At 42.4% G+C, this 24,522-nt stretch overlaps 1 protein-coding gene across 3 annotated transcripts in view; it reads right to left on the bottom strand.

Annotated features, from left to right (window-relative positions):
- ano6 (anoctamin 6) overlaps positions 1 to 24,522 on the bottom strand; it is a 63,995-nt gene that overhangs the window by 36,943 nt on the left and 2,530 nt on the right. For 2 of the 3 annotated variants that reach the window (XM_062482847.1, XM_062482846.1), the window contains exons 4-10: positions 11,888 to 11,953; positions 10,465 to 10,752; positions 9,577 to 9,690; positions 5,448 to 5,563; positions 5,227 to 5,361; positions 4,946 to 5,051; positions 4,768 to 4,828 (exon numbers count right to left, since the gene is read on the bottom strand). In XM_062482847.1, the coding sequence (XP_062338831.1) occupies positions 4,768 to 4,828; positions 4,946 to 5,051; positions 5,227 to 5,361; positions 5,448 to 5,563; positions 9,577 to 9,690; positions 10,465 to 10,752; positions 11,888 to 11,953 (886 nt within the window). The remainder of the gene's footprint in view (positions 1 to 4,767; positions 4,829 to 4,945; positions 5,052 to 5,226; positions 5,362 to 5,447; positions 5,564 to 9,576; positions 9,691 to 10,464; positions 10,753 to 11,887; positions 11,954 to 24,522) is intronic. The other variant, XM_062482848.1, reaches the window with a different exon arrangement.

The following is a 24,522-nucleotide window of genomic DNA, read 5'->3' as shown; positions in this document are numbered from 1 at the left end:
ATTATCTTAAAACGAAAGCAAGACGGTGCAAAGTAGAGCATATATGAGACGGCACTCAACTTATTTGCTAGCTAGCAGGCTGAAAGAAAGCAAATTTATTTGTTATTTATTAATTTAGCTATAGTAGCCTGGAGTATTGATACTTATAAACCATTCAAAGTGAACACCTTCAAAACATTTGAGATAATTTGCATTAAACCGCCAACTACATAACAGAGGGAAAATCCTGCTTGTGCTGATATCCCCCCCTCGTTATGTATAGCCCCTCTATATTGACCCCAGGCCTGTATTCCATCAGAAATTTGCAATTGCTGCTGACTTTGTGACATATACTGATAACATCCTTATTATGGGAGATTTCAACATTCATGTGGATGATCTAACAAATCCATCAAGCAAGGCCTTCACTGCTCTCACTGCTTCCACAGGCTTTGCCCAGGTGATCTCCAAACCTACCCATCTTCACTCACATACATTTGATCTAGTTCTCACATGGGAAATTGTGATTGCAGACCTCATAGTTTCCCCCCACAATCCTACACTATTGGCGGACTGTCTGGTTATCTTCAAAATGAAACTACACCAGACCCCAAAACCATTACTACATTTCATAACCTCAAAAACAACCCTAGAATCGACTAACATATTACCAGGAGAAACAGCACTCGTTGATCATCAAATTCTCCTGGACCGTATTGAGACCTATGTAGGGATCTCTGGTATGGCAATCGAAGTGTGAATTGTCATTGGTAGGCAGATGATACTCGGGTTGCTCCCGAATAGGAACATGAATGACAGCCAATTTCCTACCTATCAACTTGATTAAAACTGAGGTGCTAATGTTACGCCCGAAAAACCACAGGAAGAATCTGTCTGATCTCACCCTGGACCTTGATGGCATCAAAGTCTCCCCAACCCAACTTCCCAAAAATGTTGGGAGTCACAATGGATCCGGACCTCTAATTTGAATACCATATTCAGTAATTTAACATTAACCTTTACCAAAACTGCATATTCCGGCTCGCAAGCCCAAACAAGTGTGTGCGGCGTGCCTGTTGTTTTGTTTCCGGTCTAGCTAGATCCGATGTGGTGCTGTAGTTTTTCTAATGTCAGTAGTCGTTGCAACAGCATGTGAAAAAAACTACAAAGTTTGCTAGGCCAAAAAGAACGTTAATCTCGCGATAAAATTTTTTACCCTATTAAAATGGGTTTGCGTTAATGCCGTTAATAACGCGTTTAACTGACAGCACTAGTTTAAACTAGTTAGTTTGATTCTAAAGCTGAGACGATGTTTGGTTGCACCACGGAGACGTACGTTTCATCTTAGCTACACTGTCGTAAAGTCGACACTAACCAAAATAATGTTGCGGAAAATGACTTTATCTTTCTGTGGCCAATCAGTGAAAAGCACTATTCTTGATGCAGTGTTTAGTACTGTGTTATCAAAAAATATAGAATGAAAACCGCTGACAAACAATAACGCTAGGTGGGTTTCATAGACTATAGCTACCCAGCTAACTTAGTGCAAGCTTACAATGTAACTTAGTTACATATAACTTATCTGTGTTAGGCATTTACGCTATGATCATCAAGGAAATAAAGTACTTGTGTTGTCAATCATTGTGTTTACTGTTGTTTTTAATGTGATGGTTTTTGTACGCTAGAACGTGTCATGCTAAGTGTAATTGTGTTTCAAACAAGTCTCTCGTGCCCATCTGTCAGTTTGAACACTTAGCTACGCATCTAGAAGAGGTTAACGGCAAAAATGATAATCACCACAAAAAAAAGGGTAGCTACGTAAAGTAGGTCAAATTATTACGATTAGGTGATAACTAAAGTAGGCTGCTACCTTAATCTTCATGTAAACAGCTAGTGCAACACAGTGCACGAGGGGTGATCGTGTGAAACCGTCAACTATAAGATATCAGGGCTCAGTAAAGTTGATAACGGTAGTCTACTGCAACAGCTAGTAACAAGCTGTACTGTATTTACTGTATTATATTACTGGGCAGGTGAAATTGTAACATTATAACAAAAACAATGATGGCCTACACTGGCAAACTGTTAGACTATGAATTAGAATTGTTTATAAAGTTGGCTATCTAACCCAAAATAGGGTTATAATTTGCTCTTCAACAATGTAATGTTACTGTCAAAATGTTACGTTAGTCAAGTTACCAGCTTTGCTAGTTAGTCTAGCTTAATAACATAGTTTAATGCTGTTGACACATTAGTTTGTAAACTGTTTCAGGGATTTGGCCAAGTCTGACCTTAGGCCAAGAAGGAAGGATTTCACACATGAAGAAATCATCATTCTGCTTTCAAAATATAAACAAAGGACCATTAGAATCTAAATGTAACACCTTTGTAACAAATAAAGTCAAACAACAAATATGGGAGGACATCACAGACACCATAAATTCAAAAGGAGTGGAGCACAGGGATGTCAAGGAAGTAAGAAAGAAGTGGAGCGAGCCGTTAAGGACTTTCCACGAAATGTCCCAACAGGAGGTGGTCCAAAGCCAGACATGGGACCATATTCCTCTCTTGTATTGGACATTGTTGGTGAGGACTCCCCCTCAGCCAAGCGTGCTAAAGGCAACAGAAGGTCTCCTACTCCTAGCACAGAAGAGAATATTGACACACTAAGATGTCAACTCTTTAAAGCTGAAATTGAAAAGCTCAAACAGGAAACAAAAAAGATACAAGAAGAAAAAGAAAAAATTGAGCTTGAAAAGATCGAATTGAACATAGAAATATTTACACTAAAAGAAGATCTCTAAGCAAAGGGATACGACATCACACTTTCAAATGAGCCATAGCATTCAGACAACTCTTAGGGCAGAATAAATTGATTAATAATAATATTTATTACTATTTCTATTATATATTTGTATTGATAATTATTTTTTATTTGACAGTTTCTTATTTCAAATATTTGGATAAATAGCTATTGTGTTGTTGTTTTGCAGTAGGCCTACCTAATAAACTTATTGCAATATGCATTTTTGTTCATTCCCATTCTTGTGGGAGGCTATTTATTTGCAGCTCATCCAAAGTAGGATGTAGTAAGGTAGGCCCGGACAGTGGCAGCCTCAGTTGGTAGCCTCGCCGAAGGGAATGTCCACTAGTGGTACTTTCCACATCATTGCCATGTTGTGTAAGACAATGCAGGCACCAGCTACAGCTGCAGGTCTGTTAGGCTCCATCAAGATGCCTATGACAAAGGAAGGCATGTAGGTATTCATGTGTGGGCATAGAAGGCTATGTGAGGATCCAGAGCCTGCAGTGCTTAACCCTTGTGCTGCCTTCGGGTCACATGACCCAAAGGTTCATAACGAACCATCGTTGTGTTTACCCAATTTTACCCAATACAAAAACAAATAAAAATAATTTTATTTTAACCTTTGCAATGTGGGGGGTCTGAGACAGCCCAAAGGTTAAAAGAAAATGCTTTACTTTGTTTTTGTATGCGGTAAAGCTGTCGCAATACGACAGTGGGTCACAACGACTGATGGGTCAGAATGACCCGAAGATAACACAAGGGTTAAAATAAACTAGGCAATGAAGTTAAAATGGAAACAGGCCCATCGGTTCTTCAGAACACCTATGCACCGCTCTAGCACATTTCTGGTCTTAGTGTGTGCTGAATTGTAGCGCTGCTCACTGACACTTGCTGGGTTTAGGTATGGGGTCATAAGCCATTTTCTCAGGGGATACCCTGAATCTTCTAGCAATCTCCTGGGGTGTCTTCCAGCCTCAAAGTCTCTCCAAAGGCTAGATTGCTTGAAGATGAAGCTGTCATGCTTTGCCCCTGGCCATTTGATCACTGAATTTGTAAGTACAGCATCACATACAATCTGAGTGTTGATTGAGTGGTATCCCTTCCTGTTCGTTTTTGTTGGGTCCCTTAATTCTGATATGGGTGCCATCTACACAACTAAGCTTGTCAGGGAAACCGGCTATCTGATGGAGTTTCTGACAGATCGTGTTTTGTGGCTCAAGCTGAGTTGGAAACTTAACATAATCGTTCAAGCACTTACACAATGATAGTTCGACTGTTCTAATAGCTCTACATACAGTAGATTTATGCACTTGAATTGAATCCCCAACCAAGTTTTGAAATGAGCCCGAAACAAAATAGCGTAATGCCAGGCACACTTGTAGGGACGGACTTATGGCCCCTTAGGGTCGGAGTTGTACTGCAAGTCTGCAGCTAGCAGATCAGTAATTTTCTGTATGTCCGCTCGTAGAAAAAGAAAGCACGAGTATAAATCAAAATCGTCATACATGTCTAAAGGGTGTAACCAGTACCGGTCCCAGCACATTTGGCGCCCTAGGCGAGATTTATCTCCCCCCCCCCCCCCCCCCACAGCACTCGTTAATCATCAAATTCTCCTGGACCGTATTGAGACCTATGTAGGGATCTCTGGTATGGCAATCGAAGTGTGAATTGTCATTGGTAGGCAGATGATACTCGGGTTGCTCCCGAATAGGAACATGAATGACAGCCAATTTCCTACCTATCAACTTGATTAAAACTGAGGTGCTAATGTTACGCCCGAAAAACCACAGGAAGAATCTGTCTGATCTCACCCTGGACCTTGATGGCATCAAGGTCCAGGAGCGCTTTTTAAGTTGGTGCAACGCTTACATGTTAGTAGCGCGTAAACTCCGACCAAAATGAGTAGATACGTTCAAACTAGGCTCCGTTTGAATTTTCGCATAGCTGGTGCAACCCAATGCAGGTCTTACTAAGTGACTCACCCCAAATGGCCATAAAGACCGCAAACACCAATGTCCCAAAGTTATCAAATATGCAAAGTTTCTGCAATAAGAAAGAATTTCTGCAATTATTACATTTGTCACAGACCACAATTGTGAACATCTTTAAAAATGTATTTGATGTATTCAATCATATCACAATTTAAAAAAAGTTACTCACTTTAGAAGAATCACAAGTGCTATTTAATCTCCAGTATGTGCACTCCTTGTCACACTGGGGACACATTACAATATTTCCTCCAATCATGGGATCACACACCTCTTTGCTGTTAAAGAAGATTCATAGATGAAACAGGTCAAACAAAGTGCATATTGAACTTGTAAAAATGGATGTGCTATTTTACTGTCCTGTGCAATTATGGTATGGGTAAAATTGGATGTCCCTCCATCTGTTGTCTCTGCTAAATTACTCAGATGGACAGTACCCAATTGATTGCATACCTCCAAGTGCTTGTTTCCTGAGTTTTATACCCATAAATGAAACAGCCTAGTCCCACGATGGCTGCGAGGGCAAGCATCACAGTATAGAAGCCCAACCACGCAAAATAAATGCCAATCTTCTCACCATAATATTTTCTGTGAATGATAGACAATGAACAAAATCACAGATGTAGAAAAAACATTTGTCTTAAAATGGCTAAACTGAGAAGGGGTTATTCTACCTAATGAGATCAAGAGGCTGCATCTTGTAGAAGCTTTTAGGGTGAGCCCATTCCTCATAAAGCAAGTATCTCTCATTAGGGCAGACACCCTCCTTTGACGGGACATTGAATCTGCACTAGACATAAAAATGCAATATGTTAGATCATACTGAAATATGTGCATTATATACAATAGCTTCTAAAAGTATTCAACCCCTCCACTTTTGTGCTTCAGATTTAAAAGGCAGGGTATCTAATGTGTTTAAAAAGCACTTTTTGGCATATTTGCAGAAATAAACTTCACATCTTGATAGCAACCAATACATCTACAGGTTTGACGGTAATATGAAATAAATCCAACATCTGTGGGTGTCGCAGGACTGTAATAAACACCTCAAATCATTAAGACCATTCCGAGACTAATGATTGGACGGGCTACCTGTCTACTTACCTACCTGCATGCACTCTGCCCCCACACCCAATGCGCATTACTGTAGTTTTGTGGGGGTGGCTTTGAAGGGAGGGGGTGGGATATTTTAGTTTGAATCGTGTCAAACAGAAGCTAAAATAGCTAGCTTCGCAAAACTTGCCTAACCCATAAGCTTTAATTGTAAATGGATATGATTTGCGCATTAATCTACATTCAATTACCAAAATAATAAAGTGCAAAATTGTGAAAATAATCTCAATTAGTATTTTTACCCTTTGCTGTGGCACTCCAAATAGTGGTCACGTGCATTCTATTTTAGTAACTATCCTTGAGAGTAGGGATGCTCCGATACAATTTTTTAAGGACCGAGTACGATTACCGATATATTTTTTCTGGTACTCACCGATAACGATACCTGTACATTTATGAATATATATATATATTATTATAAGTTTTGGGGTGTTGTGGCAGTTTTCCAAGCACAACACAGTGAGAATAATGAATGTAGGACAGGTTCTTTATTATTACAAGGGAGTCAGGTGGGTTAGCGTTTAGGGAGTCGGGCTAGTAATCTGAAGGTTACCGGTTCCCGTTAAGGTTCCCGGCTGCGCAAAATGACGTTGTGTCCTTGGGCAAGGCACTTCACCCTAATTGCCTCGGGGGGAATGTCCCTGTACTTACTGTAAGTCGCTATGGATAAGAGTGTCTGCTAAATGACAAAAAAAAAAAAAAAAAAAAAAAGTATTATTTATGTGCTTATCACAAATTGAAAGCACATGTTAGTGTCCGATAACCTTCAAAGGGCATAATTACCATTAAGAAAGGCTGGTGGGATCAGCCAATAGGAGACCGACTACGCTTGTCAACAGACTTTTATCAGTTATTAGAGTTATTAGAAATGACGGATGGTCTCCTGCAGTAGGCTAATACCGCACTAAGTTTTCTTTTTATGCTTGCAATTTTTAATTTAGTGAAATGGTGCGTTCATGATAAAAGTAAGTTGTTTGGTTGTTGTTCTTAGTCGTCTGATTGTTTAACCTTATTTAATTCCGTAAAGTTTATAAATAGTCTATGTAGCGGTCGGACCAGCGCTGTGGAATGTTTACTTTAGTTTTCGACAGTGGTCGGATTTGATTTATATAATGTTAATAGACCGTATAATATTTGCTTAACGTTCTGTGTTGTTTCAACACCACCATTCATGTAGGCTAAGAAACAGAAACTATTTCCTAGTAGTGATGGGTCGTTCGCGAATAAGAGCCGGCTCAGGTGAACGTCAGGAGCTGGCTCGCATATCTGAAGAGCCGACTATTTTTAATAGATTAATATAGCCTATACAAATTAAATGATTATGAAATAATGAATTTTAATTGTATTTAAAATAATTTACTAATTCAAAGAACATTAAAAAAAAAATACTTGTAGGCCTGAAGGCGCACACGATCATCCTCACATTCTGTTCCTGTCAATCATACATGCGGTGTCAACCAATTATACTGCATGAGGGAGGGCCGAGCCAACTCACACACACTCAGTTAGACGAGTAGTCGAAACTCGGAGGAGAGCCATAACAAATCAATGCATTTTTAAAGACATTGTGGTTAAGGTAGAGTATGATTTAATTTAATTCAAATTGTTTTCACACCTATGAAAGTCAAATTCATAGTTAAAACATAAATTTTTTAAAGAGCCGTTCGGGAGCCAAAAGAGCCGTCTCTTTTCAGTGAGCTGAGCCAAACGAGCCGGCTCACAAAAAAGAGCCGGAATGCCCATCACTATTTCCTGCCAATAAATCTAGAGCTACAAAAGAAAGCTGTGTCCAAGAATTGTGTTCTAACAGACACCCCGGGAGCGAACTCAACGCACCAACCAGATATAGATATATATATTAGTGGTGGGCCGTTATCGGAGTTAATGCGCGTTAACGTGCTGCGACTCTTATCAGAGATTAAAAAAATATCGCTGTTAATCTATTATTAAAGTTGGGTTGGGAGCTGGGTCTATACTACGCAAGCTTTGATGACTTTCACCTTGATATTTTAGCGCGGATGTATACCTAGCCGAATTTCACTGTAGGGGGCGAGAACCAGTCTTCGAATCTGTGTGTATGCCTTGTGTATGAAATTATCACATCAAACGTGACGTGCTAACATGGATGCAGCTATGAAGCCGCCTGGTTTGCTTCAGGGAAAATTTATTTTTAAGAAGCTTCCCAATGGAAACCTCGACAAGACTAAGGTTGTTTGCACCTTCTGCTATGCGGAATTAGTTTACTGTAGGAGTTCTTCCAGTTTCAAATACCACCTAAACGCAAAGCATCCCTTAGCTAATGCGGAAGATGCCGGGCCAAGCACTGATGTAGCGCAGGGGAAGAGTCGTCGTCAAACTACGATGTTTGAGTGCAACCGAGGCAAGCCCGCCAGCACAGCTCTATCCGCCAAGCTAACTAATCTAATAAACAGTTAAGAAACACAAGTACATCTTATTGAACATAATTTATTTTCATCACCAATTATCATAGTAGAACAGCTTTCTCAAGCAGTTTGTGATGCATTTTGGAAACAGGAGATGAGCTCTTGGTCTAATGCGCCACCTGGCTTGAGAAATCCGTTCTCAAAGACTTACTTTTAGTCATTATTTGCGTCGCACACATATTCTGAATGCCTTCGGCGGAATTCAAATGACCATTTTAATCTAGATTAATCTAGATTAACGCCAAGATTACAGTGAGATTAATCTAGATTAAAAAATAATAATCTATGCCCACCACTAATATATATATATATATATATAGCCTTTTTTAATATACAAGAGAGAGATTTCATTTCTCACCTATTCTATTGTCATAATAAAATAATAATTAAAAAAAAACATTAGGTATCGGTCTTTGGTATAGGGAGTATTTTTACGAGTACAAGTACTTGAGCTTGGTATCGGGCCCAATACCGATACTAGTATCGGTATCGGGCCCGATACCGATACTAGTATCGGTATCGGTGCATCCCTACTTGAGATGTGTCTACAATTGTATTGGGGTCCATCAGCGGCAAATTGAATTGATTAGACATAGTTTCCAAAGGCATGTCAGGACAATAACCAAGCCATGAAGTCCAAGGAACTCTTAGGAGACCTAAGCAGTAAAATAGGGGCAAGGCATAGATCAGGGCAAGGATATTCAACCATTTCTAAAACGATCACTCTAAAGAGAGCTTCTGAGTCCTCAGCAGAGAAAGAGGAACCTGTCTGAAAGACGACAATCTCAGCAGCACTCCATCAATCAAGACACTGTTGAGTAAAAGGCATATGACAGCCCACTTGGACTTTTTTTGTCATGGCAAGTATTTAAATGACTCTGTAAGCATGAGGGAAACGATTCTCAGTGGCATGGACAGGGAGAATGGTCAGAATTGAGGGAAGACTAATTGCAGTCCGAACGTAGGGATCTATGTTTGTGTGTGTGTCTCTCTATTCTCTTAAGAACCGGGCATTGTATGTTGTTGAAAATTGGCCAAGCTGTTGCTCAGGACCCAAGAACATGCAGTGTGTGAAGTTGTTTTAGCAGTTTGTTATGGGACTGAATGGAATGGAATTGAATTTAGACTGATGGCCAAATATCTACAACACAATCAAATTTACTAAAAGAGGGGTCAGAATACTTGAATATCTGAAGCCATTGTATAGAAAATATACATTAACTATTATCTTGTAATCCATACTTACATCATGGAGAGGATAGGCAGCCTTATACACTCCGCTATCCAGCAACTTACTGATGCCAAACTTCTTCAGGTTCCCTCGCACCTCATAAGGGGCTCGGCTAAGGATATAATATGCCTAAATGTAGGGAAAAAATAAGAATTTGTGCTATACCAAACTTTTACATTAAGTTTAACAAAATTATGAAACTGCAAAGGCTCTGGGGGACCATCTAATCACTACTCCCATGTAACAAATGCTCTGTGCATAATGGCAGGAATCTGTCTGTGAGTCTGTGTCTGAGTGTGTTTCTGTCTGGCTCAAGTGGAAGTTTTTCTGGATAAACAGTTTGCAACAAATACATACTCTTTTCACCAGAGCGTGTCACATAGTAAGAATGGAATAAACTAACATCACAGACTGTTTTGGCAGTGTCTGACTGTTACAGTCTGTGAATTGTTTCAATTATTGTTCTTGCCCCACACTAATGCAAAACAAATGTGGGCAGTGATTATCTAACCATAGCTGCATGTTACTGAAATGATTAAATAAATCAGTGTCATAACTATTTTAAAGTTCCCCCAACAGATTTTTTTTAAATCCCAAAATACTCTATTATTAATATTTTGTTTTAAACGATTTCCCCACATAAAAAGTATTTAAAAACTCAGAAAAGTGGCTAGAAGCACATCTACTCTTTATTCCTCATTTAAATATGTACATTGACCACAACCGCTGCTTGCGCTAGGTTAACCAGTGAAAGAGCAGTGCACATCCAGATGGCTAGCGATATTATTATATATTACCTTGGTATACTGCATGCTCTTTAAAAGTATGTCAATAGGGCTATACCAAGCAAACCAGTCGGCTACTTGTATGTAAACAGTGCAAATTTGCAAGAGCTTAACTTGCCATCCTACTCCTCATGGATGGTGTGAAAAAGAGGTCCTGGTCCTTCACACAGAAGTACTCAAGACGATCTTTCTCGAAGGGGGCAGTAAAATACTCTGTCTCTTTGGAAAGCAGCTCCTCGCTGGGGTAGAAGTATTTGGTTAGGCAGGAGAGGAAGCTAAAAGGTGAAGACTGGGACGAGAGATCGTTCGGCTGGATGGGCATCTTGATGTGGAGAACCTCAGCATAGGTGCACAATAAGTCCCATGGCATGTGGACCTTGACAAACATTAGTTTTTCATCAACCACCTGTTTTCAGAAGAGAAGGGGAGGTTGTAAGAGAAAGAGTAATAGCTCTTATGTCTGCAATACAATCATCTTTAGAAACCTGAAACTGACATTCTATAAACAACTACAACTTTTGAAATTCCTTTAAATTCAAGTTCCATAGCATCAGGGCATGCTCTGCAAGACCGCTTCTTACTATGAGGACTATAACCACCCAGATACATTATTATTAGGGAGTCAGGTGGCTGAGCAGAATCGGGCTAGTAATCAGAAGGTCGCTGGTTCAATTCCCAGCCGTGCCAAAATGACGTTGTGTCCTTGGGCAAGGCACTCCACCCTACTTGCCTCGGGAGAATGTCCCTGTACTTACTGTAAGTCAATCTGGATAAGAGCATCTGCTAAATGTAAATGTATTAAAAAAATGTTTTTACTTGTTTGTTTTACTATGTAGATCTGGGAGGCACAACATTTTATTACACTGAATGTCTGTATTGTACTGCTTTGGTTATATGACTGGTTATATGACTGGTTATATGACTAAATAAAGAGAACTCAAAGAAATGTTTCTACATGACACCACAATAACAAAGCAAACTGGCTGGCAATGCCTAAGCTGTTGTTGCAGTTGGTACAATGAAACTCAGACATCAGTGTCCATTACTTAGTTTTGCGTTACTTACTTGCTAGTAAGTAACGCAGTTGAGGTACAAGAAATACTGTGAATCGTTCATTCAGTTGTTCAACATTTAATGTTATCAGAATTTATATTTCCACAGCGGATTGCGATAGGATAAATAAAACTTCCACAGAAGTTTTGTTATTGGATTGTTTTAAAAACACCAAAACAAGTCTCCTCTGCATCCCACAAACAAAAAGATAGTGTAATAATATAATATTTTGCACACAAAAATCTGTTGGTCACACAGAGCTGTTTTTGATCACGTTGTAAAGCTAAGAGTTTCCAGTTTCATGCGAATGTGGCGTGCCTATATGGCATTAGCAAAACAAAATAGACATTGGTTTCAACTGACTGAAATACTGTCAAATTTCAAAATATTTTGGTTATTTGTTTATGGTTTTGTTTATTGTTAAACATTTGACTCATAGCGAATGTTAAAGAAAACATTACATTATGTGATTTTCATGGCCCACTTACAGATCTGGTAGCTTCCAATTCCATCTTCATCTTCATCAAGCTGCCTTCAAAGTACTCTCGCCTCCGCTGGGAAGAACAACAATAATTGATCCTGTGTTTAAAACCACAATTCGCCAATCATTCTTATCTGTGGTTATGGTTTTGGACTTATAGCTTGCAGTGAAATATTTCTGACTTTGTGTTGAGTGCATTCTGTGCTCTATAGTTCAGCTGTTTGACTACATACATTATTTAATGTATTAGCACTGTAGTTTATAGTTATAAACACCAGAATATGTTAGTGGGTATCAGTTGAGAAAGCTACGAGGATATCAGCACTTAAATTAAGTGCATTTCTAACAAAGTTCAGTCTTTAACAATCCCCAGCTACATAATGACAGCTTTTCAATATTTCTGTTTGAATCATTTAAAACCAATCTTTGTGTTGGGAAAGGTTAGAAAGGTCAGGTAAAAAATGTTATTTCTTTATAGACTTTATTACAGAGCCCCTGAAGTGACCTGTGCAAAACAAAACAAAAATCAAATAATTTCCGGTGTGTGAGTATAGCTCCTTTCTGATTGTGTAATTGTCATCATTCATTTACACATAAAGAAACCGAGAGTTTGTATGCGCATTAATTTTTTGAGATATATTTTAAACTTGGCCTTCAATACAAAGACATTACCTCTGTTCTTGCTTCCAAACATAGTTATATAATCAGAGCAACATTTATAACGCATTTTGAGGTCAAGAGGTCTGTTTAGCCAAAAGGACTACTCAAGCATTGAAGAATATACCTATAGAAGTATAGCAGGCCAAGTTAAAAAAAATCTCTCTATACATACACATTGATGCGCTTGGTTTCTATAGAGCTATACACACACATCACAAAATGTAACGAATGAGAAAAGTTGATTTTGCGCATGCGGAAAGTTTCTTATGTGTTGTTATGCGGAAGTTCCTCGTCCGCACAGGAAAAACATCTCAGTTAAATGCCCGAATATCCAATGGTATTACTGGGCAGCTCAATTGCGGTCGATCATGTTTTACTTCTCATCCGAAAGCCCTCCTGCTTGGATTGATTTGGAATCCTGCTCTGTTAAGCCGAGTTTACCATTGCACTTGTATTTGTACTCAGTAGGCCGTAAATATCTGAAAAAAAATACAGACAACCCTATTATATTGAATATGATTGATATTTGGTTCGACACCTGCAAGTATTTGAATGTAAATGTGTCCCGTTCACGCTACAGTCCTATTTGGGGTAATGCCAATTTTGAACCAGGGCTAAATGATAAGAGGATTTAAATTATGGGCTGAAAAGGTGTTACGTCCCGAGACCCATCCCTGGTTGTACTGTTTGTTTGTCTCCCTCTATCCTGTCCATGTCTATGTTTCCCCAGGGGTTCCAGGTCCTGCCCTCCAATGGAATCGGTGACATCCAATCAGTGACATCCAATCAGTGACACCCATCATCAATTACCCATCTACCCCTGCACCAATCAGAGCCTTCTTCATGCTATTTTAAGTTCCTTTGTTCTCTCTTGTGAGGAGGGTTCTTTGTTCTTTGTTGCTACGTGATACCTTGACTGGGCGATATATGGTTTGTTTTGTACCCAATGTATGTTGTCAGTGTTTCGCCGTTTGTTTAAACCCTGGGGGGAAGGGGTTTAAACGTACTTTCCACCCGTAGGAACTACTCTGTCTATACACCCTAGGTAAGACACTGGGCGGACCACCCCCTGTATTGTTTTGCTTAGGGCGCCTTGTTTGTGTGCCAGATCAGTTCGAGTGTTGGGGGTAGGGAGTTAGGACAGGTTTTGGGTGGGGACGTTACATCTTTGATTTCTTTGTTTTGGTCCCGCTCAGCCCCTTTCCCCCAGCATCATCGTTAGTCGCTACCATTGCTATTTTGTGTATTTGCGAGGAGGAAATAAACTCCCTTTCTTTCTGTTACCCCGGTTGTTCTGTGTCCCCTTCCTCATTCTCCATTTTCCTCACTCTGGTTCCGCGGTACGTTTGCGGCGGCCTGTTACGTTTCCCTGCCCTCCAGGGATCCGTAACATAAATGGGGGCTCGTCCGGGATCTATTTTCCCAACCGCCGTTGCAGACACCGTGTTCCAGAGGTGGGGTTGTGGCCGTGAGCGGAGGGCACAGCTCTGTTCAGTGCAGTAGGATTCTTGGGTGGGAACAGTGTTTATAGTAGTAGTGTGTTCGTGCGTGTAGGCGCTGTGTGGTTATGGCGTCCTCTGGTTCAGTGTTTTTTGGAGGCCCCTTCAGTGGAATCATTGATATTTGTCGTAAGGTGGATCTATATGACATAGCAGCCCATTGCCGGATTCCGGTCCCCAAACAGGCCACCAAAGCCGAGCTACGGCGTTTGATCTGGGAGGGGCTGGTAGAACGACCGGTGCTGTCGTCAGAAGATGAGGTGCGGCCTGGGTCGGATGTCGGAATAGAAACAGGGAACGGCACCGTACCACTCAGTGAGGCTGGTACAAGCGATCGCAAGGAGGTACGACAGGTGGAAGTGGGTAAACCTCTGACGGAGGGGACGAGTCCTTCCAAAACCCCTTTAACTCTGCCGCGTTTTGATCCGCTGTGCCCTGAGGCGGTGGGTTCTAGTCTAACCGCTAGATTGAAGGTTCGTTTGGCACGTCTCGAGTTGGAAAATCGTGAAAAGGCCCACACCCGTCAACTAGAACAAGAGCTGGAGATCCGTCGCTTGGAAATCGAAGCGGAAAAGGAGGTCAAAATCCGTCAGGTTGAGTTGGACGCCAGTAGGCTCGTCCAGACTCCTGCTGAGCAGCCCACAGGATTAGGGGCGTCATTTCCCCCAGTACGTACGTTTGAAGTGAGTAAAAATATTGCCCTAGTTCCTCCGTTTAGAGAAACCGAAGTTGATTCTTACTTCGGAGCATTCGAGCGCGTTGCAGTGGCTCTTCAGTGGCCTAGGGAGGTCTGGCCACTTCTGCTCCAATGTAGACTGTCTGGGAAAGCCCAAGAGGTTATTTCGGCTCTCTCGCTCGCTGACAGTTTAGAGTATGATGTCGTAAAGGCTACGGTACTCCATGCTTACGAGCACCTTTATTGCAGAGTGCTCCGTCCTGAAGCGTAAACAGCAACCAGGCCAGTTCCAAAGATCCCCAAAAGGGTTTGGGTTGATAAAGAAAGCCACTCGTTCTGTATACACAGTCCCTAGTGCTGACTCGGTCCCTATCAGGTCTGACCCTGTTTACGATCCGTTTGTGTTTGAGGGGCTGGTTTCCTTGTCAGGCAACCAAGCTGATCAACAACCAGTTCAGGTCCTGAGAGATACTGGTGCGGCGCAATCGGTGATACTCACCGGTGCTCTGCCCTGGTCTGACAAGTCGTACAGTGGTTCTCACGTGATGTTGCAGGGTATTGAGATGGGGATGGTACCGGTGTCCTTGCACTGGGTACATTTAGAGTCAGACTTGGTAACAGGTTATTACCGAGTGGGTGTTCAACGCGCACTCCCAGTCACCGGTGTTACGTTCATTTTGGGGAACGACATAGCCGGTGGTAAAGTGATGCCTGTTTTAGAAGTGCTAGATATTCCGGAGATCAATGCAATGTCTGAGAGTGAAGTGGAATAATATCACACTGATGTAATTATACAAGATGAAGAATGAGTATGGATTATATGATTTGTATATGCCTTTTAATCACTTTTATACTTTTATACCTTTTATATGTTACACTACTGAAAAAGCCTGACGCAAAACCATTGACTGTTTAGTATTTCCCCTAAGATATAGAAGGAAAATTAAGCCCAGAAATGTTAATCTGGATGATTGGGGCTGGGTGTGAGAGAAGGCTATGTGATCAGGCTTCTACCATAGAAAAACTACAAAACCCAGCAGTAATGAGGCGATTTTACAACCCACGGCCCGGAGCTCGATGTGACTGGCCTTCAAGGTCAGAGCGGGCTACAAAAAATAGATGATGTAAGGCTGGGTGTCAAACCTGCCCCCACCTCTCATATGCTAAAGTCTGGAGTTTCTGGACGGTCTCAACTTGATGACCCCATTCAAGATTTGGTCTGATTGGTTGGTCTTGTGTATAAAGGGAATTGTAATGCATTGTTCTGTGGATTCTTCATCTCCTGAGACCTTCTACCTCAGTTCTCCCTTGTCCTACTCCTTGCTCACCTCTTGCTTTCTCTCTGATTTACAATGATTTGCCTTGTAATTGATTTCATTCATTTGCAATGTTATTAAATGCGTATTTCATTTAACCGTACTTTGACCATTCTTGCTCTGATTTAACCCATATTCAAATACCTGGAATTATATTTGTATTGGCATTATTTGGTTCATGCTAATACACTGTTCAGTTTCCCATCTTAGGGGACCATAGGGGAATTCGTTTTGGTTGTTTGGCCAATATTTAACCCCCTTCAATTATTTCTCTATGCACCTGTAATCCGAAGCCTTTAGAGAGAGAGACCAATAGAGTGTAAAATGAATTATGCATTTGTGATAAACAATATTGTACCAATAGCAAATTTACAGAACTGATAAGGTTTTGATATAAAAGAGTATGTCCGAAGAAGATTTCTCAGTCTGATTCTGAAGAATCTGGCTCACGTTTGAAAGGAATCACCCTGTTTGTATTGGATTCTGATTAAACATTTTGCATCAAATTCTGAAAGTTTTTGTGCTGTTTAAAACTTAGAGAAATTAACCCAAGGACTTAGGACTTTGATTTTCTTCATCAAATGTTTGGAAAAGGATTTCCCAGAGGTTTTCCCAGCCTGTGTTGTCACCCGGGCACAGTCCCGTAGGTTCGGTGACATGATTGATTTGGAGGGCACTGTTATCCAACCGGTCTTTGCTAACGACAAATTCCCTGACCACGGGATGTCGGATCTACCTCCTGAGTCCTTAACGGAGGTAAAAACCACTGTCCCAAACAAGGACCGGGCTGATAGTAAGCCTGTTTCCGATATGCTCCCCAGTCCCATATCTGTGACCCGCGGAGACCTAATCGAACAGCAAAAAGAGGACACCACGTTGGTGAAATGCTTTTCTTCCGTTGTCACTCCAGACCGCACTTGTCATGTCTGTCAACTGACGGGAAAGCCAAACCAGAGTATACCGCCGGCTCCGTTACACCCCATACCCACAATGGGGGAGCCTTTTGAGCGTGTGATCGTTGACTGTGTTGGTCCGCTGCCGAAGGCGAGGTCTGGCAACCAGTTTTTGTTAACAATCATGTGCTGTGCTACCAGGTATCCTGAGGCTATCCCTCTTTGTCAGATTACAGCTAAAGCAGTGGTTAAAGCTATGATCAAGTTTTTTTCCACCTTTGGTCTGCCTAGAGTGCTGGAAACTGATCAAGGATCTAACTTTACGTCGCAGCTATTCAAGAGCGTGTTAAAAACTCTAGCCGTCACCCATAAGGTCTCCAGTGCGTACCATCCTGAGAGCCAGGGTGCTTTGGAACGCTGGCACCAGACTTTGAAATCAATGTTACGGAAGTATTGCATGGACACCCAGAAGGATTGGGATGAAGGGGTTCCGCTTGTGTTGTTTGCCATCCGTGAGACCGTGCAGGAATCCCTTGGGTTTAGCCCCGCTGAACTCATTTTTGGTCATACCGTGCGTGGCCCATTGAGAGTGTTAAAGGAGCAAATGCTGTCAAATGACCCCTGCCCTAAGAGGAACGTGTTAAGGCCGATTTATACTTCTCCGTTTTTACGGCGACGGACACAGGGAACACCCTCTCCGACGAGGAATTCCCTCTCCGTGCCCTCTCTGAGCCCCTCGGAGAGCTCTACGTGCACCTCCTGATTTTCCTGACTATCCGTCTGTCCGTCCGTCATTTTACGGATACCCCTTGGCTGTGATTGGTCCGTATTAAGAACCGCTTGCGTCAGGGGCGGGGTTGCCGTGATAAACAGGACGAACAGAATCCTTTGACCGCCATTGCTGTAAGTATTTCAGCTAAACAGTACATGTAAATCAGCATCTAAATTAAAATGTGACGAGAAATGGGCAGTGTAGTTGCTGAAAATGTGCGTATTTTATTGATGAAATGGCTAATTTATAAATTTGCTCCGACTTCTCGATAACCTAGGTAAATAAACACTCGACGACGACTTACAAAAAAACGTTGCGCCACCTACACTTCTGGCGGTGAATTGTTTTCAGCACCCACAGCCTTCGGAGTACTATAAATTCAACCAATCCGTCCGACTCCGTCCGTCCGTCTGTCCGTAACGGAGTCGGAGAAGTATAATTCGGCCTTAAAACTATGTGAGTCAAGTTCGTGAACGGTTACATGGAGCCCGTGCTCTCGCCAGGGAAGCCCTGTCGGTATCCCAGAAAAAGATGAAACAGCGTTACGATTGCAGCACTGTTGCTCGTTCTTTACAGCCAGGTGACCAGTTTCTGTTTTTGTTGCCCATTCCTGGTTCAGCCCTCAGTGCCCGCTTCTCCGGCCCATACTTGGTGGAGAAAAAGATAAGTGAAACAGACTACGTCATCAAAACACTGGACCGCAGGCGCCACTCTCGCGTATGTCACGTCAACATGCTGAAACTCTATCACGCCAGAGAGCCCCATGACTGCTCCCCTGGTAAGACGGCAGGGCCCGCTGTCTCATCTGTGGCTATCATGGTATTAGTTCCCACCTCTGAAGCGAATGCGGACGCTGAGGATGGCCTAGAGTTGCGAAACACTCCCCAACAGACTGCTCGGTTGTGTAATTCCGAGATGCTGTTGTCCCTTCCATCTCTTTTGTTGCATTTAGAGGAGGACCAGAAGGCAGATGTGGTTGCCCTGATCCATAGTTCTCCGTGTCTGTTTAAGGATGTTCCCAGTCGTACTACTGTGTTGGAGCATGATGTAGATGTCGGTGGTGCGGCTCCGATCAAACAACATCCCTATCGCATCAATGCAACGAAACGGTCGGTAAAGGACCAAGAAACTGCTTATATGTTAGCCAACCAGATGGCTAGGCCAAGTTGTAGTCCATGGAGTTCCCCGTGTCTCCTGATACCAAAACCTGATGGAACCCACCGGTTCTGTACGGACTACCGCAAAGTGAACGCAGTTACAATCCCCGATTCGTTCCCTTTACCTCGTATTGATGACTGCATAGACACTATCGGCTCCGCTGCCTTTGTTACCAAGCTGGACTTGTTAAAAGGGTATTGGCAGGTACCGTTAACCTCTCGTGCCTCAGACATCTCTGCTTTTGTGACCCCTAATAGTTTTTTGCAGTACACCGTTATGGCGTTTGGAATACGCAATGCCCCTGCTACCTTCCAAAGCCTCATGAACCTTGTGTTGGCTGATGTCCCAAATTGCACTGCATACTTGGACGATCTAGTCATTCATTCCCCTACGTGGTCTGATCACGTGGGTACCTTAAGCGCTGTGTTCGATCGTTTAGCCAAGGCTTCTTTAACTCTAAATTTGGCTAAGTGTGAGTTCGGAAAAGCTACAGTCACCTACTTGGGTAAACAGGTTGGCTGTAGCCGCCAAGGTTTCCGCCATCACAGACTTCCTCGCTCCTACGACAAGACGGGAGTTACGCAGGTTCATAGGGATGGTAGGTTATTACCGTACCTTCTGTAGGAACTTTTCTTCTGTTGTGGCTCCACTGACCCGTTTACTTAGTCCTTCTGTATCGTTTTTGTGGACTGTTGAATGCCAGTGTGCTTTCGACTCGGCTAAGGCTTTGCTTTCTAGTGGACCTGTTTTATCTGCCCCCAACTTTGAGAGGCCATTTAAGTTGGAGGTCAATGCCAGTTCTGTTGGGGCGGTCCTGCTACAAGCGGTCAAGGAAGTTGTGGACCACCCTGTGTGCTACTTCTCCCGCAAATTCAACAAGTGTCAGACGAAGTACTCTACCATTGAGCAAGAGACTCTGGCCTTGTTGTTTGCTTTACAATATTTTGAGGTTTATGTTGGGTCTTGTAGCTTGCCCGTTGTGGTGTTTACGGATCACAATCCTTTAGTTTTTCTTGGCCGCATGTACAATCACAACCAGCGCCTTATGCGTTGGGCTTTAATGGCACAGAACTACAATCTAAAAATACATCACAAGAAGGGGTCTGAGAACGTAGTGGCTGATGCTCTTTCCCGAGCGTGGGGTGTTTAGCTCTACCTGTTTTTGGCTACATATCTCTTGTGGTTGAGTAAGTATCTCTTGTGGGCAAGTATGCTATGTCACAAACCAGGGTTTTTTTTTTTTTTTAGGGGGGCGTGTTACGTCCCGAGACCCGTCCCTGGTTTTACTGTTTGTTTGTCTCCCTCTGTCCTGTCCATGTCTATGTTTCCCCAGGGATTCCAGGTCCTGCACTCCAATGAAATCGGTGACATCCAATCAGTGACATCCAATCAGTGACATCCAATCAGTGACATCCAATCAGTGACACCCATCATCAATTACCCATCTACCCCTGCACCAATCAGAGCCTTCTTCATGCTATTTTAAGTTCCTTTGTTCTCCCTTGTGAGGAGGGTTCTTTGTTCTTTGTTGCTACGTGATACCTTGACTGGCCGATATATGGTTTGTTTTGTACCCAATGTATGTTGTCAGTGTTTCGCCGTTTGTTTAAACCCTGGGGGGAAGGGGGATGCCTGTAGGTAAGATGCCCATGGGCTTACTTTCCACCCATAGGAACTACTCTGTCTATACACCCTAGGTAAGACACTGGGCGGACCACCCCCTGTATTGTTTTGCTTAGGGCGCCTTGTTTGTGTGCCAGATCAGTTCGAGTGTTGGGGGTAGGGAGTTAGGACAGGTTAGGGGTGGGGACGTTACATCTTTGATTTCTTTGTTTTGGTCCCGCTCAGCCCCTTTCCCCCAGCATCATCGTTAGTCGCTACCATTGCTATTTTGTGTATTTGCGAGGAGGAAATAAACTCCCTTTCTTTCTGTTAGCCCGGATGTTCTGTGACCCCTTCCTCATTCTCCATTTTCCTCACTCTGGTTCCGCGGTACGTTTGCGGCGGCCCGTTACGTTTCCCTGCCCTCCAGGGATCCATAACAAAAGGGATTAAGGAAAGTACAAGACATGTACAGGGAGGAAGATGAAGTATTTATGTCCTTTGCGGAGATATCTACCAAATACGACATTACAAATAATCATTTTTTCAGATATCTTCAATTTAGGAGTTTTATATCCTCATTTCAAAACCATTCAGTGGATATACCGACCATTTCTGCATTAGAAGTAGCAGTCAGGAGACACTTATGATAGAGGTTTAATTTCAACTCTGAATGACCTGCTTACAGCTAGATCTATTGAATCATCAGAATCAAAACTGAGATTATGGAATGAAGATATAGAAGAAGAAATATCTTTAAAAGAATGGGGTGAGGTATGTAAACAGGCACAGAGGCAGACAGTTAGCAGCAGCCTAAAACTCCTACAGTATAAATGGCTGATGCGTACATATATAACCCCTGTGAAATTGCATAAATTTAATGATAATATTCCTGATACCTGTATTAAGTGTGGCGAGGCAAGGGGGACACTGTTTCACTGTATATGGGAATGTGCGAAAGTGAAAATCTTCTGTCAAGAGGTTGTTAATATGATTGATCAAATTCTGTCACAGAAATTAACACTGAATCCCAAGCTATTTATTCTTGGTTTATATCCTACCATACCACTTCTACAAAGTAAAGAGTTCAGATTCATATATATGTGTATATTACAAGCTACACGTATAATTGCTCTTAATTGGAAAAGAGTTGATGGACCAAGAATCGGTATGTGGGTTAAAGAAATGGCCTCAAACATGTCAATGGAAAAGATAACGTATATTCTTAGATGTAAACAAAATGTTTTCGATAATATCTGGGGATCTTTTCTGTACTTCTTAAGGCATAATACTAATGTTGGTAACTTGCTTCAGCAAGAACAGCCTCTGGGGGAGTAGGACAACTATCTGATTATGTACATTGACTAGTAGGAAAAACCACAATAAAAAACACTTCAGTCTGTAAAATATACTTTTGTGTTTCTTTTTATTATGTTTTGAACTTAATTATTATTTAGTTACTTTATTATTATGGAAGGGGGGGAATAGGGTGAAAATGTTTGCTGTGTATTGCTCTATTGTTGTGCAATTGGATGTGATTTGCAAACTGAAAATCAATAAATACATTGTTTGTTTTTTTTAAAGAAGTGAGTTTTGAACAATATTGTGAGACTGTGTTAGACACTGTATAGTCCCCTTCACGTTAGTCACTCAGTGTACTTAAGCAACCATCCTTTCCAAGCATTATAGTACCTGTGGCTCAGTTTGCTAGTGTAGCATCTGTAACCCGGAGGCTTGTGGGTCAAATCCTGCTGCATTTAAAATTCTGCATGTTGAAATGTGTTTTTATGATTCCTTTGTTGGCAGTTAAGTCTAACCCTCTAACGTAAATTTTACAATATTTTGCTAATTTGAGGAGGAATCCGCCATTGCTGCTTGCAATGTATTACTATAAAAACTAAGCTGTAGGCTACTTTATTTTTATTTTAATGTCTTTTTACTTTTGGTTTTTCTATTCAGTTTAGTTTTTATTAGCTTTCAAAGAGGGCTTGCTAGTTTAGTTTAGATTTTTGTTGAAAATGATCATCATTTTAGGTGTTATTAGTTGGTTTTAGTTTTAGTATTTACAGTCGCTTTGGATAAAAGCGTCAGCTAAATGAATAAATGTAAATGTTCTGCGGGGACGCTCATCCCCGAGCTGTGTGCCCGCCCCGGCCCCGAAGGGCAAGTGAATAAACTGGCATCAACCCCTGTGAACATTTGGAGACTTTGTGCTGCATTAGAGAAGCATCCCGATCGTTGTTTTGTATCCTACTTGCTGAATGTTCTGACTCATGGGTTCAATGCTGGATAAGGTCTGTTTGAGCTGCCGATGGTTAGTCATGTGTGTCGCCCCCCGAGAGCCGGGCGTCGTGGATGCGGTCGTCCAAAAAGAGGTAGCCAAAGGGTTTATGATCTTTTTGAGGAATCCCCTTTCTCCCCATTCAGGGTTAGCCCCATAAGCGTAGCCACGCACAATTATTCGGGCAAGAAGCGCCTAATAATCGACCTATCGGCTCCACACAACGGCGCAGTGGCCAGCATTAACAGCTTCATTCCGCGCTGGCCTTTTTCCCTCTATTACCCGTGTGGACGACGCCATCCTTATGATAAAAATCACAAGTGCGTGGTTGGGCAAAGCAGATGTGACAGACGCGTTCAAGGTCATGCCTCTCCACCCCTCTCAATGGCATCTGTTCGGCATGCATTGGCGTGGTATTTTACTGTTCGGTTTACTTTCGGCTGCCGCAGCAGCCCGCACATTTCCAACACGTTATTGGAAGCACTGTGTTGGATTTTGTTGGACAAGTCAATTGCTTTTTGTTCTGCAACCGGTGAACGATTATTTCCGTGTGGATTTTCCGTGTTCTCCTCCCGCCTGTTGCATTTACATAGCGACAAGCTAGGCGTCCCGTTGTCTGACTAAAAACTGTAGGCCCACTGACCACGCTTGAGTTCCTAGGCATCCAGCTGGACAGCACACTAAGGCAGGCATTGTTGCCCATGGAGAAGCTTGAGCGCTTTCAGGGCTACAGGGCCACCTGTAGTGCCATGTCCATGAGCAAACACAAGTTGCTTTCTCTGCTAGGCCATCTAAACTTTGCAATGCGCATTATCCCCCATACTTTTCTCGCCTCCTGGACTTGTGCAAAACTGTAGCGAACCTGCAGGACACCCTGGTGCTCAACGATGGGGGCAGGTTGGAACGGCATTTCGTTTTTATATACCAATGAGGTGGAAACGTCCACTGCTTTCGAGTTCTACACGGGTGCTGCCCCCTCGGTCGGGTTCGGGGGATACCACAGTCGAGAGCAGCAACCATCTCTACTCTAGGCATAGTGCTCAAGCTGAGCAAGTGCTGAGCAAGACATACGGCGACCAATGTGGTCCGTAAGTATCCTGTGGCTGGGTGGCTTTATACATTGCTAATGCTAGAATGTCTCTTCGGTTCTCCATGTAGCAATGGTGATCTGCCCACCATCGGATGAGACGGGTACCAGGGAGATGGTCAGTGTATGGGACTCGGTTGCGGGCGGAGGTCTCGTTGAGCAACGGATCTGGACCGGACGTGCGCGTGGAACGGCTCCGTAGACCGCACATCAGATGGTATGCAACATGGATATGCAAACAGCCTTAGTCATTGTTAATGCTAGCATGACCTGGGCATCCCGAAAAATGGAGCATCCATTTTTGTTGTAGAGTCTAACCTATTTGTTGCGGTTTAGACAGTTGAGAAAGGAGCACCTTTCCCGCGAGTGGGTGTAGTTTCAGTGACCTCAGCGGACATGCACCCAGGTTTGAGATCTGAGAAACCTGCAAATTCTTTCACGATTTTGATCACTTATTTTTGTTACTTGGGGGATTTTTGTAATCATGCAAATTTGGCTGGGTGGTTAGGAACACATTTTTCTGTGGTGTGACAAACTCAGAACACATACTTTATTGTCACTTTACAGGGACTTTAACATCTTAACCCTTGTGTTATCTTCGGGTCATTCTGACCAGTCATTGTGACCCACCGTCGTACTGCGACAACTTTACCGCATACAAAAACAAAGTGAAGCATTTTCTTTTAACCGTTGGGCTG

Source organism: Osmerus eperlanus, chromosome 17 (genome assembly GCF_963692335.1).
Source record: "Osmerus eperlanus chromosome 17, fOsmEpe2.1, whole genome shotgun sequence".
Taxonomy (NCBI): Eukaryota; Metazoa; Chordata; class Actinopteri; order Osmeriformes; family Osmeridae; genus Osmerus; species Osmerus eperlanus.
This window is presented reverse-complemented; position numbering and strand designations above follow the sequence as displayed.